The 15,523-nt window shown below is 48.4% G+C and overlaps 1 protein-coding gene across 1 annotated transcript in view; it reads left to right on the top strand.

Annotated features, from left to right (window-relative positions):
• Nucleotides 1-11,835, top strand: part of TRIM14 (tripartite motif containing 14) — a 32,649-nt gene extending 20,814 nt beyond the window's left edge. The window contains 5 exon segments of the mRNA XM_021691628.1: nt 2,423-2,525; nt 2,528-2,652; nt 5,936-6,098; nt 7,848-7,940; nt 11,277-11,835. Of these exon segments, the coding sequence (XP_021547303.1) occupies nt 2,423-2,525; nt 2,528-2,652; nt 5,936-6,098; nt 7,848-7,940; nt 11,277-11,812 (1,020 nt within the window). The 3' untranslated portion in view covers nt 11,813-11,835.
• The last annotated feature ends 3,688 nt before the right edge of the window (nt 11,836-15,523 follow it).

Genomic DNA, 15,523 nt, shown 5'->3' with positions numbered 1-15,523 from the left:
TGAGCGTTTCTATCTCTGGCACCCGACCCCGGGTGGAGTCTCCAAACCCAACAGATCCCTGCGGTGCGCTCCGCGCCGCTCCTCCCCGGGGGAGGAAGGGGACTCTCCCCGGATCTGCCGCTTGTTGGGTCCCTGCTGGAGGAGCAGTGGCCCGACTATGCCGTGGATCACGGTTTATGGCAACCCCGAGCTGAGAGCCCACTCCTCGGCTCCGTCTCTGCAGCCGGCTTCCCTGCTCCGTTACCTGGGAGCTCTGCCACACTCAGGCACCCCCAGCCTTTCTGTGACCCCAAGGGTCCTGAGACCACACTGTCCCGTGAGGGTTCCACCCCCTGCTTAGCCACTGGAGCGACGTCCCTCAGCGGAGCCGACTTCTAAAACTTCTGATTTCATGCTCCGCGGCTCTACCACTTGCCAGTAGCAGCAGCTGACGGAGGCCCCCTCCCCCGCCATCTATCCTCCCGAATATCGCCTCAGATTCACTTCTCTGCACGTCCTACCTTCCAGAAAGTGGTCACTTTTCTGTTCAGAGAGTTGCTGCTAGTCTCTTCTTCGATCTCCTGTTGAGTTCGTAGGTGTTCAGGATGGTTTGATCCCTGTGTAGCTGAATTCCTGGGACCAGACGAAATTTAGGTCTCCTACTCATCCGCCATCTTGCTCCTCCTCCTCTGAGATCAATTCTTACAAGAGGAATTGCTACATCGAAGGATGGCTGCGTTTAAAATTTTTATATCATCACATTGTCCCCTAAAAATGCAGTGCCAAAAGACACTGACCCGCAGGGTAGGTAAGTGCCTACTCCACACATCACTCGATACTCTATTATCTTCCAGGCTGATGGCCAGAAGGTATTTTCTGGTACATCTCTCACTTCCTTGACTGTTTGAGAGGCTGCGTACCCCTTCATCCAGCTATTGGCACTTACATGCATTTGGTCCATTTTAAATCAAATGATTTCTTTTTTTTACTGTATGTGATGGATGACAAGCCTGTGTAGTTTGTTACCTGTCATGGAACCGTTGTCTACAGAACCTTCCCTCTTAGGAAGAGTTTCATTTTTTATCTGATCAAACCCACTATGGCTACCTTTTAGCTATCTGAGTTTTAGGTTCCTCTTACAGAGGTCTCAAATTTTTAGAATAAAATTGTTTTGTATTTCATTCTGATAGATGGCTTTAAATGTGTAGTGCTTTAATCTATGTGGAATTTGTTTGTTTATCTTTTGTTGTAGAAAACCTCAAGCATACCCATTTATTTAGAAGCAAATACCAGACATGCCATTTTATCTGTAAAAGTTTAGGGTGTTATTTCCACAAGATGATGCTTTTTTTTTTTTTTTTTTTAACATGCACAGCCATGTTATCATCATCACACCTGTGAAAATTCACAACAGTTCCCTTATATCATCCGGTATCCAACCAGTGGTCACATTCCCAACTGTGTTATAAATGTCACGTTTTGTTTGTTTGAATTAGAAGTGAGATAAAGTTTTCAAAATGTATTTGGTCGGCGTATTTCTCAAGTTGATGCCTGTCATGTTCCTCTGTTCTCTGCACGTCCTCTAAATTGGATCTCTAAAGTAAATTTAGAGTTACCAGACACAGAGTCTCATTTTTTTGGCAAGACTACTGCTTTGGCAAGGTGGGGTTCTGTTTGCATTTATTTTAATATATGGTATAAGATGAGGATCTAACAAAATATTTTTTCAAATACATGGTTAATTGCATGTTGTACCAATACCATTTATGGAATAGTTCACTCTTTCCTCCCAGTAATTTGAAGTGCCACCATTCTCTCTCTTTCTCTCTCTCTCTCTCTCTCACACACACACACACAGTTCATTTCTGAACTCTTTTGGCTCTTGATCGTTGTCTATGCCTAAGCCACAGGGTTTTAAATCGTGTAGCTTTACGGTTTGTTTTCATATTTAATAAGGCAGCTCATCCTTCATTGATCTTTTTAAAAGAAGTTTTTGGCTTTTCTTGTGCTTATTCTCCGCCATCATAATTTACCATTTGTTTAATCCACATGTTAAGACTGGGATTGCAATGACTTTGTAGACTATAATGAATCTTTCTAGCCAGGAATATGGTCTTTTCTTCTACACATTCAGAGGTTTGGTGTTTTTTTTTTTAAATGTCTTTTTAGTGCAGTTTTATGCTTTTCTTTATGTAGTTCATTACAATTTTTGTTAGGTTTATTTTTCGGTATCTTGCTATTTTTTTCCCACTATATTTCTCCATGCATTTTCCAATTGGTTATAGGTGGTACTTGGGAAAGCTGGAGTTTTTACAAGCTGATCTTACACTTGCCCAGCCACCTTCCTGAGCTCACTTTTTAGAGGTTGTAATAATTTGTTTCATGTTGATTATTCTGGATTTCCTATTGGTAGTGATATCATCTGCAACTGGTTTCTTTTCAGGCTCATGCAGAGTCAAGTAAAACCTGGCTGACGGGAAAATTCACTGAACTCAGAATACTACTTGATGAAGAGGAAACGCTGGCCAAGAAATTCATTGATAAAAACAGCTAACCCTCCAGGCGTACAGGGAGCAAATCGAATCTTGCAAAGAGCAAATAGATGGCATGCACAGTCTCTCCAGCAGGGTCTGGAGTATCAGCCAGGAGCCCGATCCCATGCTGCTGCTGCAGGTAATGCTGGACTCCTGCCCTCACAGCGGACCCCTGCTCTCCACCCCCCCCCACCCGCCCCCGGCATTTCATTTCAGTTACTGTGGCATTGAACACAGGGTTTATGCACTGAGAATTGCCTTGTCAGCATGCAGGCTTTCTTGCCCCCACACAAGTGGTAAGGAAATAGGCATTGTTAGCAAGAGTATATACATCTTAGACTAACGACATAAAATTAACAGCCGCCATTTTGGGCGGGGGGGGCTCTATGTTCCAAGCACTTTATGCTCTCATATTTTCTAAAACTCTGCAAAGTGGATGTTCTCACGCCATTTTATGAATGAGCAGTTGAGGCCCAGGGAGGGTGAAGTGACTTGTCCGAGGTCACAAAGCTAATAGGCTGCAGAGCTGTGATCAGAACCCAGGTCGGCCTGACTCCAGAGCCACCAGCACGGCTGCCCGGCCCTCTGCCTGCGCACTCTTACTCGAGACCCCCTCCTGGAAAGGCAGGGGTCCTTCCAGCTACCGAGCAGGCTCCAAGACGTGACTCACACTTTGCTCAAAGGGGAGAGAAGGATGGTACTCTTTGGCCACTGGGCTCTGTTGGAGGCTATTACCTTATACCGAGGGAGCATCTAGGAAATAGCCCCTGTGATTCATTGCTATATTAGTGAACACATGTTGTTGAGAGTGGTGTTCCTGTTCCCAAAGAACCACGGGAGAAACTCCCCTCTTGTGCTGATCCTCCTGTTCGGCCCCCTGTGCACTGGGATGGCTTTCCTACTCACATAACCCTCCCGTTTCCTTCTTTGCCCTGGCTTCTGGCAACCTCAGAGCTACATAGGTTTCAAATGGCTTGGCAGGGACTTGGCGGCATACACTTTGTTCCTCCTCTCACTCTGGCTTCCAGCTTACTTTCTTATCCTGGTGTTCTCTTGGCTTACGTTTTCTCGCCATAGAGGAAAACTTTGCTGTGTTAGATAACCTTTGTAAGATGCTTTACAGGCTTGTGGGACAACTAAATAAAGGTGTCACTGAGTCTAATCACAGATTAGCCTTTGACTGGAAAATAAGACCGACAAATAAATCAGGCAGTACCAAACGAGTTAAGCCAGTCCACGGCAAATATTTCTAGGCTTGTGCGTGTATGTGGCCTTAGTTCAGCCCGTGTGTCTCATTGTTAGCTAACAAAAGAATACACCTAACAATTCTGGGTGAGGTGCTTTCCTAGGCACATTGGATATTATACTTTGAGAGGGGCAAGGTGCACAGAGGGGTACATTTGTTTGTTTCTTTAAAAATAATGGTACTTGGTAGGGATATCTAATACAAAGGGATGCTTCCATGGAGAAGAATGTTTTTCTTGTATCATAGATTCAGTTTCAGGGCTTTATCATCTTTTTTCTTTATTCTCTGGTGCCAGAGCTACTGATGTTCATCATTCATCATTCCTCCCTTTTTCTTTTTTAAAGATTTTAGGGACACCTGGGTGGCTCAGTCGGTTAAGTGTCTGCCTTCGGCTCAGGTCATGATCCCAGGGTCCTGGGATCGAGTCCCGCGTCGGGCTCCCTGTTCTGCAGAGAGCCTGCTTCTCCCTCTCCCGCTCCCCCTGCTTGTGCTCTCTCTCTCTCTCTGACAAATAAATAAAATCTTAAAAAAAAAAAAAAAAGATTTATTTATTTGACAGAGAGAGACACAGCGAGAGGAATGCAGGGCTCGATCCCAGGACCCCGGGACCATGACCTGAGCCAAAGGCAGACGCTTAACGACTGAGCCACCCAGGCGCCCCATCATTCCTCCTTTCTATTTGCTCACTCATGTATTCTTCAAATATATACTGAGCAACTTGCTTGTGCCAGGCCCCTGTTTGACATTAAGAGCTCGAGGGTGGGGAGACATGCTCAGAAATAGTTATTTACAACGCAGCCCAAGCGAGCCAGCAAAAGTATGTCTACAAAGTGTCCAGTTCTGCATGGCAGGTGTGGGTCAGAAAAGACTTCTAAGGGGAGGTGCCCGTGGAGCTGGGTGTGGGAGCATGAGGAGCTCACCAGGGATATACAGAGGGACAGAGCAGAGAGGACATCCCAGGTAGAAAGGAATCATGTGCACATGAGGGCCTGGCAGGCTGGAGAACCGCTAGGGTTTAGCCTGGCTGGAGGCAGGGCAGGGGTACAAGGGCGGAGGGGTTGTTGGGAGATGCAGCTGGATCCGGAAGCCAGGGCTAGTTAGTGGAGGGCCATATGTGCCTGGCCATGGGTTTAGACTGTCCTGTAAAGATTTGGGAGCCAGGGGAGTGTTTTGAATTGGGGAACGACCTGGTCGGCGTAATGCTTTTGGAAGGTCACTTTGGTGACAGGGAGGATGATGGACTGCAGAGGCCAGGGCCAGCGGACAGGCATCAGGGTGAGGAGAGGCAGGCAGGTTTGAGATGCAGCAGGATTGGTGAGTGGAAGTAGGGGGAATCCAAGATGATGCCCAGCTTCTGGCTTGAAATATGGGTGGCTAGGGAGCTGTTCCCTGAGTTGGCAAAGGTCAGAAACAGGTGTGCTCAAGTTCATTCCTTATTCTATTATGAACATTTACTGAGACCTCCCTGCTGCCCCCAAGAACTGCGAGCAGCTGTCACTGCCTCACCAGCACTCCCACACCCAGGCCTCGGATTGGAGGAGCCTGGTCACATGCCTGCACCTCGGTGCAAAGGAGGCTGGGAGAGTGAGTTTTCTAGCTTCTACTTAGCAAAGCCACACTTAACCCAGGAAGGCTACTTAAAGGGTGAGGTCCAGGCAGTAAACAGGACAGGTCCTCACGGTGGGGGGCACATTCCCTCAGTCGGCATTCCAGCTGAATTTCCAGGGTCTTTGACTTCCCTCCTGGAACGTGGTTTTCCTGCTCCCTCCTTTGGACATGCCCAGAGGGCTCTTTCCCCAGGAAAACTGGCCCGTCGTGCCTTTCATCCCCCTGTCCGTCAGGCAGAGCCCTGTGGCAGTGTCTGGAAAGTTTCAGGGCCCCTTGCAAGGTGGTGAGCAACTTAAGGGCAGGTGCAGTCAGCCAACCTCCTTCCTTCCTCTGCCCCTCATGCCTTGAGTAGAGCTCCAGGAACATGGAAGGAAGGGAGGGAGGGAGAAGTCAAGAGTGCAGTCTCGCCAGGGCTGTTTCCGGGAGCACAGCCTGGGCTGCTCCCAGGTGCGGGGGCGGGGTGGGGGCCACCCTTGCTGGCCCGGGTTTGTCCCAGGGTGCAGCGGTGGAGCCTGGGACAGCATCCGCTGCTCCCAGAGCCACCCTGACCCCCCGCACACCCTCGCAGGAGTACAGGGCCGCGGAGCAGGAGATGCAGCAGCAGATGAGCCTGGGAGAACTGTGCTACCCCGAACCCCTCTCGTTCGAGCCCGTCAAGAGCTTCTTTAAGGGCCTCGTGGACGCCATGCAGAGCATGTTACGGACACCACTGGACGTTCGCCTGAAGGAGAGTAAGCTGCTGCGTGACCATCCTTGTGTTCTTAATTCCCCTAGTACCCTTTAACCCAGAGGCGACTGCGAAGACCTAACTCCTATCTCTTCCACACAAAGTCCTTCAGACTTCACCTCCTTCCTCTTCTGAGACCCTGTCCTGCCTCTTGCAACCATCCTGCTCTGCTTCTAACTCCTAAGTTGCTCCCAGGATTCTGCTGCACCTTATCTTTGCCTGCTCTGGGCTCCCAGCTGGAATAGCCAACTCTCCTCCTCCTCTCTCTCTGTTTGGCCAAGTCCCACCATCCCTGCGGGGCCAGCCAAGCGGTGCTCACCTGGGAAGCCTTTCCACACCACCCGGGCCCGGCTATGCTGGCCACTGCTTCTCTCCCCCTTCTCGCCCTGCTGCATCTCCGGCCTGGGGCTGTCTCTGAGCTGGATACAAGAGCCTCCCCCTGCCTGTCGTAAATGCCCAAAGGGTAAGAACCACTTTGAGTCCTGCTCCGAGGTCCCTGCAGGGCCTAGCACAAAGCAGGCGCTCAGAAACCTTTCTTCCTTCATTCATCTCCGCTCTTAATGATTCCTCCAGAGCATTTACTGAGCCCCTCTTCACTGTTAGGCACGGCAGCGTACAAAAACAAAGGTCTTGCCTTCGTGGGGCTCCGTGCTCTGGGAGCAAGACAGACAGTAACTGAGTATGTCAGCAGGAAGTGCTCTGGAGAAAAGTACAGCAGGGTGAGAATTCAGGGTGACCAGGAGGAGGAGCTGGATTTTTTATGGGGACGTGGAGACGGCATCTCTGAGAAGGGGACGTGCATCTGCCCCGCAGTCCGCTGCTGCTCGACTCCAGGCCGCTCCCAGGAAACAGGCCCTGGCTCGCCTGCCACTGCAGCAGTTCCTCCCCCGGCCCCTCTGACGGCCGGCCTGCCCCACTTCAGGCCTGAGCCTCTGAGCAGGACCTCTGCCTCCACGCTCACCCTGCCCCATCCACTCCCCACCACAGAGAGCTCTGAAAGTCCTGCTCGTGTCTGCCTTCATGCAGACACCTTCCTTGGCTCCCCAGTTTAGGTGCCACTACAACCACCTGCCCTTAATGCCTGTGCTCCCGCTCAGACCCTCCGGCTGGGAAAGCCTCCCATCCTTTTCTCTGGATGTCCAAATCTTCCCTGTCCTTCAAGGGCTAGCTGAGGCGCTTCGTCCTCCATGATGTCTGCCCTGAGTCCTCTCTCTCCTCTGTGACCTGGAGCACTCCGTGCCTTGGCGGGTAGCTCAGGTGAGCCCACTTCTCACCTCTTTTACTTGATGGAGCTGTGGAAGACAGGGACCATGGCTTGGGTTTCCCTTCAACCCCTCGCACTGGAATGAGACCTGGACAGGACGTTTTCTGATGACCTAATTTCTCATTTTCCATTTTATCCCGGAATTTGTATGTCTGCCAGGCAGTTGCCCCCATGCTTGACTGTTGAATACATCGTTGATTCTCCCGGTCCTCCTTGAGCCTGCTGTCCTGTCCCCGGGTTCGGGGCTCACTCACACTGGCCTGAATTCACTTCCCACCCTCCGAACTACACTTCTCCTTAGACCCGAGTATTGTCCTAGAGTATTCCTGTCTGTCTCGAATTCCTGAATTTGCATTTACTGCTTAAATTTGCATGCGCCTCTGGGGGAGAGATAATGCGAATCTCCAGTTTTGTAGTATTTTTAGTACGTTTTGTTATTTGCTGTGCTTGCATGAACGCCAGGCACTCATTTCTCACAATCTGTTACAGACACGAACTGCCAGCTCTCGGGCTCCACAAGCACCAAGCTAGTTTCCCTTTTGAAAACAAGCCCCTCACCAGAGCGATCACTCTTCTTAAAATGTAAGCCCCAGGGAGCGGGGAGCAAAGGGAGGGTGGAGAGGGCCGGGTGCATGGGTAAGCGGGGGGGGGGGGGGGGGAGGTCACAGAAATGGAGGTCACCCCCTTTTTTTCTTAACACACCCAACTTGGGTTTTTTCAACCTTTATTGCTAGTTTTTAAATAACAGAAATAAGGAGCACCTGGCTGGCTCAGCTGGTAGAGCATGCGACTCTTGATCTCAGGGTCGTGAGTTGAGCCTCATGTTGGGTGTAGAGATTTTTACCTAAAAGTAATAATAATAAAAAATCTTAAATACAGAAATAATACATGTTCATTGTAGAAAAACTAGGGAACAAAAACAAAAATTTTTTAAAGAAAATCACTTTCCCATAGATAACTACTATTATTGTTTGCCCTGTTAGCTTTCTTTGGTTTCTCTATACATACAAGGATATATTTAATATATATATTTTTTACAAACATGGTATCATACTATACATGCTGTTTTGTAACCTGTGTTTTCATTTAGTGATACATTGTGAAAATCTTTGTTCCCTGAAAAAATTACACAGGTAATGGATGCTTCTTACAGAAAATTAGAAATTAGATTAAAAAAAAAAAAAAGATATATTAAAAAAACGACCCCAAAGAAAAATGCTATTAATATTTTGGCATACATTCTTTCAGACATTTTAAAAACATGTATGTATACAGATTTTTAAAAGTGGGATCACATATTCTGTAAATTTTTTATTTAATGGTATACCTTGAACAATTTATTTCAATAGATTTAAATATTATCATTATTTTTAAAGGATGCGTGGTATTCCATTGATTGAATAGGCCACATTTAACCAATCTCATAATGCTGGGCATTTAGGCTGCTTTACATTTTCATTTCTGTAAACAATGCTGCAATAAATGTCCATTCTTGTACATATTTGCTGAATTAATAAGTGGATGGTATATACCTTAGCTCATTTTTAAGAGTAATTTTTCAAAGTGGAATTACTGGGCATGTGCCTTTTAAAGTAAACTTTGAAATATAAAATACATAAAAGTACAAAATCAAAGGGGTGCTGCTCAATCATTTTTTTAAAGATTTTATCTTTTTTTTTTTTTTTTTTTTTTTTTTTTTTTTTTTTTTTTAAAGATTTTATTTATTTATTTGACAGAGACAGAGATAGCGAGAGCAGGAGCACAAGCAAGCGGGAGTGGGAGAGGGAGAAGCAGGCTTCCCGCCGAGCAGGGAGCCTGATGTGGGACTTGATCCCAGGACCTTGGGATCATGACCTGAGCTGAAGGCAGCCGCTCAACCGACTGAGCCACCCAGGCGTCCCAAGATTTTATCTTTTTAGAGAGTGAGAGCAGAGGTGGGGAGGGGGAGCAGCAGAGGGGAAGGGAGAGGAAAAGGGAGGGAATCTCCAGCAGACTCTGTGCCAAGCATAGAGCCCAGTGCAGGGCTCGATCTCACGACCCTGAGATCATGAACTGAGCCAAAACCAAGAGTTGGAGGCTTAACCAACTGAGCCACTCAGGTGCCCCAATCATTTTTTAAAAGTGAATACAGTCTCTAACCTCCTTCAGACCAAGAAATGGAAATTTCCAGCTCTCCAAAAGCCTTCCTCATGCAGCCTATTCACTACTCCCCCAAGGGTAACTGCTCTCCCGATTTCTGACACTGTAGATTAGTTTTGCCTGTCTTTGGCCTTTATATGACTAGATCATTCAGATTGTACTTTTTTGTGTCTTGCTTCTGTCACTTAACATAATATTTGGGAGATTTATCCATATTATTGTGTGTAGAAGTAGTTTGTTTTCACTGCTGTATATAGTATTCCATTGTATGGATGTAGCACACATTGTACTATTGAAGGACATTTTGGGTTTTGTTTCCGGTTTGGCCTGTAGTGAATGATGTTGCTATGAACATTCCTGTGCATGTCTTTTTGATGCACATATGCATGCCTTTCTGTTGAGTATTTACCCAGAAGTGGGAGAAAAGGATGCCTACCATAACCACATTTCTGGATGTCCTGTACAGTGCCTTGAGGTAAGAAAAAGAAGTGAAAGCTATAAGGATGAGATGGGAGGGGGAGATCCTTATTCATAGATGACATGATTACAGAAAATCTAATATAATCAAAAGATAAATTAGAATTATTAAGTGAATTGAGAACAACTGTTGGATGTAGTACCAGTATACAAAACTCATTTCTATATATTGGCAATAAACAATTAGAAAATGAAGTTTTAAAAACATTTTCGGTGACATTTTCAAAAAATCAGCAATAAATCTTAACAAAAGATGTGCAAAACCTTGCTACAGGAAACTCCACAAATGATTCTACAGTATCGACTAAAGCAGAACGTCCACATCCCCTACCATCTAGACTTTGTTTTTCGTGCCTACAGATGTGGTTTAATGCAGTAAGAACAATTATTGGGAGTTAAGTCAGCACCACATTTCTGGGATACAAGTTAGCAGTATTTACCAAAGGCCTTAAAAGCAAAATTACCCATCTTGATCCAGCATTTCCTCTTTTAGGAATGTATCCTCAAGCAATAATCAGATGCATAAAGAGGTAATTATATTTGTGTTTTCAAGAGCTTTTTTAAAGCCTAAATACTGGACACCTGGGTGGCTCAGGTGGTTAAGCGTTTGCCCTTGGCTCAGGTCATGATCCCAGGGTCCTGGGGTAGAGCCCCACCTAGGGCTTCTCTGCTCAGCGGGGAGCCTGCTTCTCCCTCTGCCTGCCACTTCCCCTGCTTGTGCTCTCTCTCTGACAGATGAATAAAATTTAAAAAATAAAGCCTAAATATTGAGAAGAGGGAAGGACAGGTTAAAGTATAATACATCCAACACATCAAAATTAGGGTCACCATTAAAACGCTCTGATAAAAGAATATTATTTGTTAGGGGAAAACGTTCATAAATACATCAACAAATTTAAAAAACCAGATTACCCAAAGGCGTGTATGGCATGATACCAATAAAAAGTATAAAGTGTCAAGATAAAAACTGGAAGGGTATACACCCAAGCATGAATAGGGACAGGATTTCTTAATTTTTTTAGAAATTGGCAACAAATTCCATGGCACAAAATTCAGTGAAATTGTCACTCCTTCCCATGTCCCACTGCCACCTCCCACCTCCTCGGAGGCAATCAGGGTTAAAGGGTGGCGTTTCATTTATCCACTGGCGACTCCGGTGTCTCGTTTCCTACGGTGAAGTTGTGAGGAGGGGAGGGGAGGGGAGGGGCGGGGACAGGAGCCGCGACTGGTTCCGGGGGCGCCGCGCTGGCCCCGCCCACCAGGTGTGCCCCCACCCACCCACCATATGTGCCCCCCCCGTAGATGCGCGCACGCCCACCCTGGAGCCAGACACGATGCACGCACGCCTGCGCCTCTCTGCGGACCGCCTGACGGTGCGCTGCGGCCTCGTGGGCCGCCTGGGACCCACGCCCGCGCTGCGCTTTGACAAGCTGTGGCAGGTGCTGGGTCGCGACTGCTACGCCGCCGGCCGCCACTACTGGGAAGTGGATGTGCAGGAGGCGGGCGTCGGCTGGTGGGTGGGCGTGGCCTACGCGTCCCTGCGGCGCTGCGGGGCCTCGGCCGCCGCCCGCCTCGGCTGCAACCGTCAGTCCTGGTGCCTCAAGCGCTACGACCTCGAGTACTGGGCCTTCCACGACGGCCAGCGCAGCCGCCTGCGGGCCCGCGACGACCCCGACCGTCTCGGGGTCTTCTTGGATTACGAGGCCGGCGTCCTCTCCTTCTACGACGTGTCGGGCGGCATGAGCCACCTGCACACATTCCGGGCCACTTTCCAGGAGCCGCTCTACCCGGCCCTGCGCCTCTGGGAGGGGGCCATCAGCATCTCCCGGCTGCCCTAGGGGCCGAGACCGGAGTGACCGCCCTAGGCCTTCCACTGCTCTGGTCTCCCCACCAGACCCAATGTGGCTGGGCTACTGCCAGCTCCCAAGCACCCCCATCTTCCCCCCCCCCCCCCCCCGTAGTCCTGCCCGGTGCTTTGAAAAGGCTCCTCTCTCTGGCTAGTTTCAAACATGCCCTAAACCCAGGCCCTCTACCGGGTCTCACTGGACCTCTCCACCACCACCAGCGCCCTGCCACTACACTGCTGTTTCTCCAGGTGCCACCCACAAGAGAACCTGAGCATCCTGACCATGTCCGAATAGGTCATCCTCAGCCTCAGGCCTCTCCCCCATAGAGCAGTCAGCAATGCCTGGCACTTAGTAGGCGCACAATAAATGTGTGAATGAATGAGAGTCATCCAGCCCTCTCCCCCTAATGTCCCTTTGACCTGCCTCCTCCTCTCCACTCCGCTTCAGCTTGTCCATGTCACTTTTCAGAGCAGCCACAAGAGCATCGTAACACCTTGGGGCCTGAACCCTCTCCCATTCTCATCCTCCTCTGTACAGCCAGATTACTGTGCCTAAAACCTCATTTAACCTCTTAGAACTACCAAGAGGTTCCCAAGGACCTCAGGGAGAAAAAAGGCACTTTACCTTAGCATTCAAGGCTTTTCTAGTCTGCCCCCAAACTCCTTATGCTCATCTAGCTTCTACTGCTCTTTTCAGAGACCCTCCAATAAGAACTTTCGGCACCTTTGCCTTTGCCTGCCTCAGCCCTCCCCTGGCTTAACTGCCCCAGGAAGTCTTCCCAAGCCACACTAGGAGAACCACTCATCTAGGACCTTGCTTTCCAGCTAGGTTGGAAGCTTTCCAAGGGCAGCTATGTCCTATACCCTCCCCACCCTGAAAAGGTCAGGATGTCCCTTTCCCTCCCAGTCAGTGACCAGCAGCTGGCTATCATTGAAGCAAAGAACAGCTGAGCTGAGAAGTCCTCATGAATCACCCAGCCTAACCTCTCTGTACATTTGGGGAGACTAAGGTCCTAAAAGAAAGTTCCTTAAAGTTGGGCCACGCCCCAGCCCCAAGGCAAGTGTTTTACTTGCCCCGTCCCAGCTCTTCAGGCCCAGCTTCCAATGTGGGAGATTTTACTGCTTATTCATTCCTCAAGGGATGTTGGGAAGAAACCAGCGGGCGACCGTTGCTTAGCAACCACAGGCAGTTTTCCCAACTGTCTTGGAACTAAAAGAGGAGGAGCTAAGAGTAAAGTCTGGACGGCCCAGAGAACCCCATCTTCCATCAAGAAGTGACAAATAGAAAAGGCCAAACCAGGAGGACCTCACAGGCCAGCTCCTCTAGCAGGAAGGGGAAGGCCTCTTTTCTGGGTCTGTGCCTCAGTTCTGAAGATTTAGCATCATTATTTGTCAAATTCCCTAGATGGTTTTGAAATCATACTGTGTTAAGTTACCTTCTTAGGTGGTTGGCAAGAGGGCAGTGGTAGGGTGAAGAAGATGCAAAGCTGAAACCCACTTATGGTTTCAGGGCATTCATTAATTTGAAGCACATAAAAATGCCAATTTCTAGTAGTTTTCTGACCTAAAAATGCCACTTTCATACAGGGCAATGTAATACAAGTGGAAATCAAGGCAGAAGGAACCTTAAAGAGTGCCTTTGGTTGTAACCAAATCACTTAAAACTCTAGCTGGATAGAGAGCATAGTGTCTAAGCACACTGCTCCGGGAATCCTGAAAAGAGGGGAATTAATTCTACTGGGGATGACCCAGAGCTGAATTCTGACAGGGCCTCCCCGACAGAAGAAGATGGATGCGCCTGACCCTGCATCTCTGTTTCTCCCTGCAAACAAAGACATATTTCCAGACCCATGGCAGTCAGGGCCAAGTAATAAGAGCACCTGCTGTTTTGTCAGGCACTGTTCCAATGCTTTACAACTATTAACTCATTTGATCCTGACATCATCCCTAGGAGGTAGAAAGTTACCCCAATTCTACACAGGGCAAAAGGGAGATCCAGAATGAGTAACTTGCTCAAGGTCACAGAGCCAATGGTGGGGTTGGGGTCGTGCTCACGTCCGCCAGGCCGTACTGTTCAGGTGAACACGGCTGGTCTCTGGCTGGTGCCTGCTCGCTCCTGTTTTGCCTGTGATGCTTCACTTTGGCCTACTGAGTCTGCCTTTGGGTAACTTTCCTTGGGCTGAGATGAGGTCCTGCACCCGGAGAGGAACTTGAGTTTGGAATTCACGTATCAGAGACAGAGCTGGACTATACAGGACAAAAACTGGCTTTGACCCAATGCCTACTCTGTATCAAGACCTGTGCTAGCCAGAAAACGGTGGTTTCGGTGCACAGTCATGTGACCTCGGGCTAGTCATTTCACTTCTGAGAGAGTCATCTGTAAAATGGGGGTAATGACCCTGCCTGCTAGTGTTGGGAGGCTCACGTGAGCCAGTGGTTATGAACTTGCTTTAAAAACCATACAGCACTGTACCATGCGAGGACCCGTCAGCATTCCCAGCAGACAGCCTGCAGTAGGCAGGATAGTCTCAATTCAGGACTAGAGTTTCCTTGGGGTCTATGACTATAAAATCACTTACTTAATTCTCCTTCAGATTTATACTTACAGAAATTTCTTAATACAGCAAACTGCTTACAGATATTTTTTAAATGACATTAATTTTATAAACTGTGGTTTGTTTTAATAAATATGAATATATCCCTTGTAACCATGTTCTTCATTGGGAGTTCATGTTGCTTCAAGTACACAGCACTTAGGCCTGGACAGGACTTCACTCACCTCACGTCCCCTCCACAATTTTCTTGTGGCAGTCAGCTGGTCCCAGGTTGAATAGTGCCAGTGATGGGGAGTTCACTACATATGACTATAACTGAGTGCTTGCCTACGTACAAAGAGGCACTACCTTCTAGCTGTTCCTATCCAAGACAGTACTGCGTAGCTTTTGGCATCTTTGTGATCATCCTTTAGCAACACGGAAGCCATCTGTGGTCACTTACTGGTTCTTAAGAGATTCCAGGACCCTTCCTTGCCTATTGATCTCTTCTGTTTCTGCAACTCTACTTTGTCAGGGAGCAGGGGATCGTGATGTCAGCCTAGCAGAGGATACGCACAGGTGGGCCTGCACAGCCTGGTCCTGGTGGGCAGGAGTCTGTACTATGAAGAGGGGACAGCCTGCCCAAGAAGTCAAGCTGCATGTGAGGTGAAGTTAGGGGTAAGCATGAGAGTGGGGGGCCAGATCTGAGTCCAGCATATCCCCAGAAGCCTTCCATGGTTCCCTACCACCAATAGAATAAAGTCTAAACTCTGCAGGCTTTTAGGCCCTTGCTTCCTTCCTTCCCTTTTTTTTTTTTTTTTTTTAAGACTTCCTTATTTTAAAGAGAGAGCACGAGCCCAGAGGTGGGGGTGGACAAAGGAAAAGGGAGAGAGGATCTCAAGCAGACTCCACACTGAGCGCAAAACCTGACGTGGCGCTCAGTCTCACAATCCCAAGATCATGACCTGAACCGAAATCGAGTCAGCTGCTTAACCAACTATGTCACCCAGGCACCCCCCTTGCTTCCTTTCTGACCACCTTCAAAATCCTTCGTCCCCATGGAGCCACTCCCTGCCAAACCATCACCTGCATGTCCTTGGACACTCTGGCACCTCCCAAGCCTGTGCCTCAAATCCCAAGATTCCTCCCTCTGTCACTTCTCAACCTAC

The sequence above is a fragment of the Neomonachus schauinslandi genome, chromosome 13, assembly GCF_002201575.2.
Source record: "Neomonachus schauinslandi chromosome 13, ASM220157v2, whole genome shotgun sequence".
Taxonomy (NCBI): domain Eukaryota; kingdom Metazoa; phylum Chordata; class Mammalia; order Carnivora; family Phocidae; genus Neomonachus; species Neomonachus schauinslandi.
This window is presented reverse-complemented; position numbering and strand designations above follow the sequence as displayed.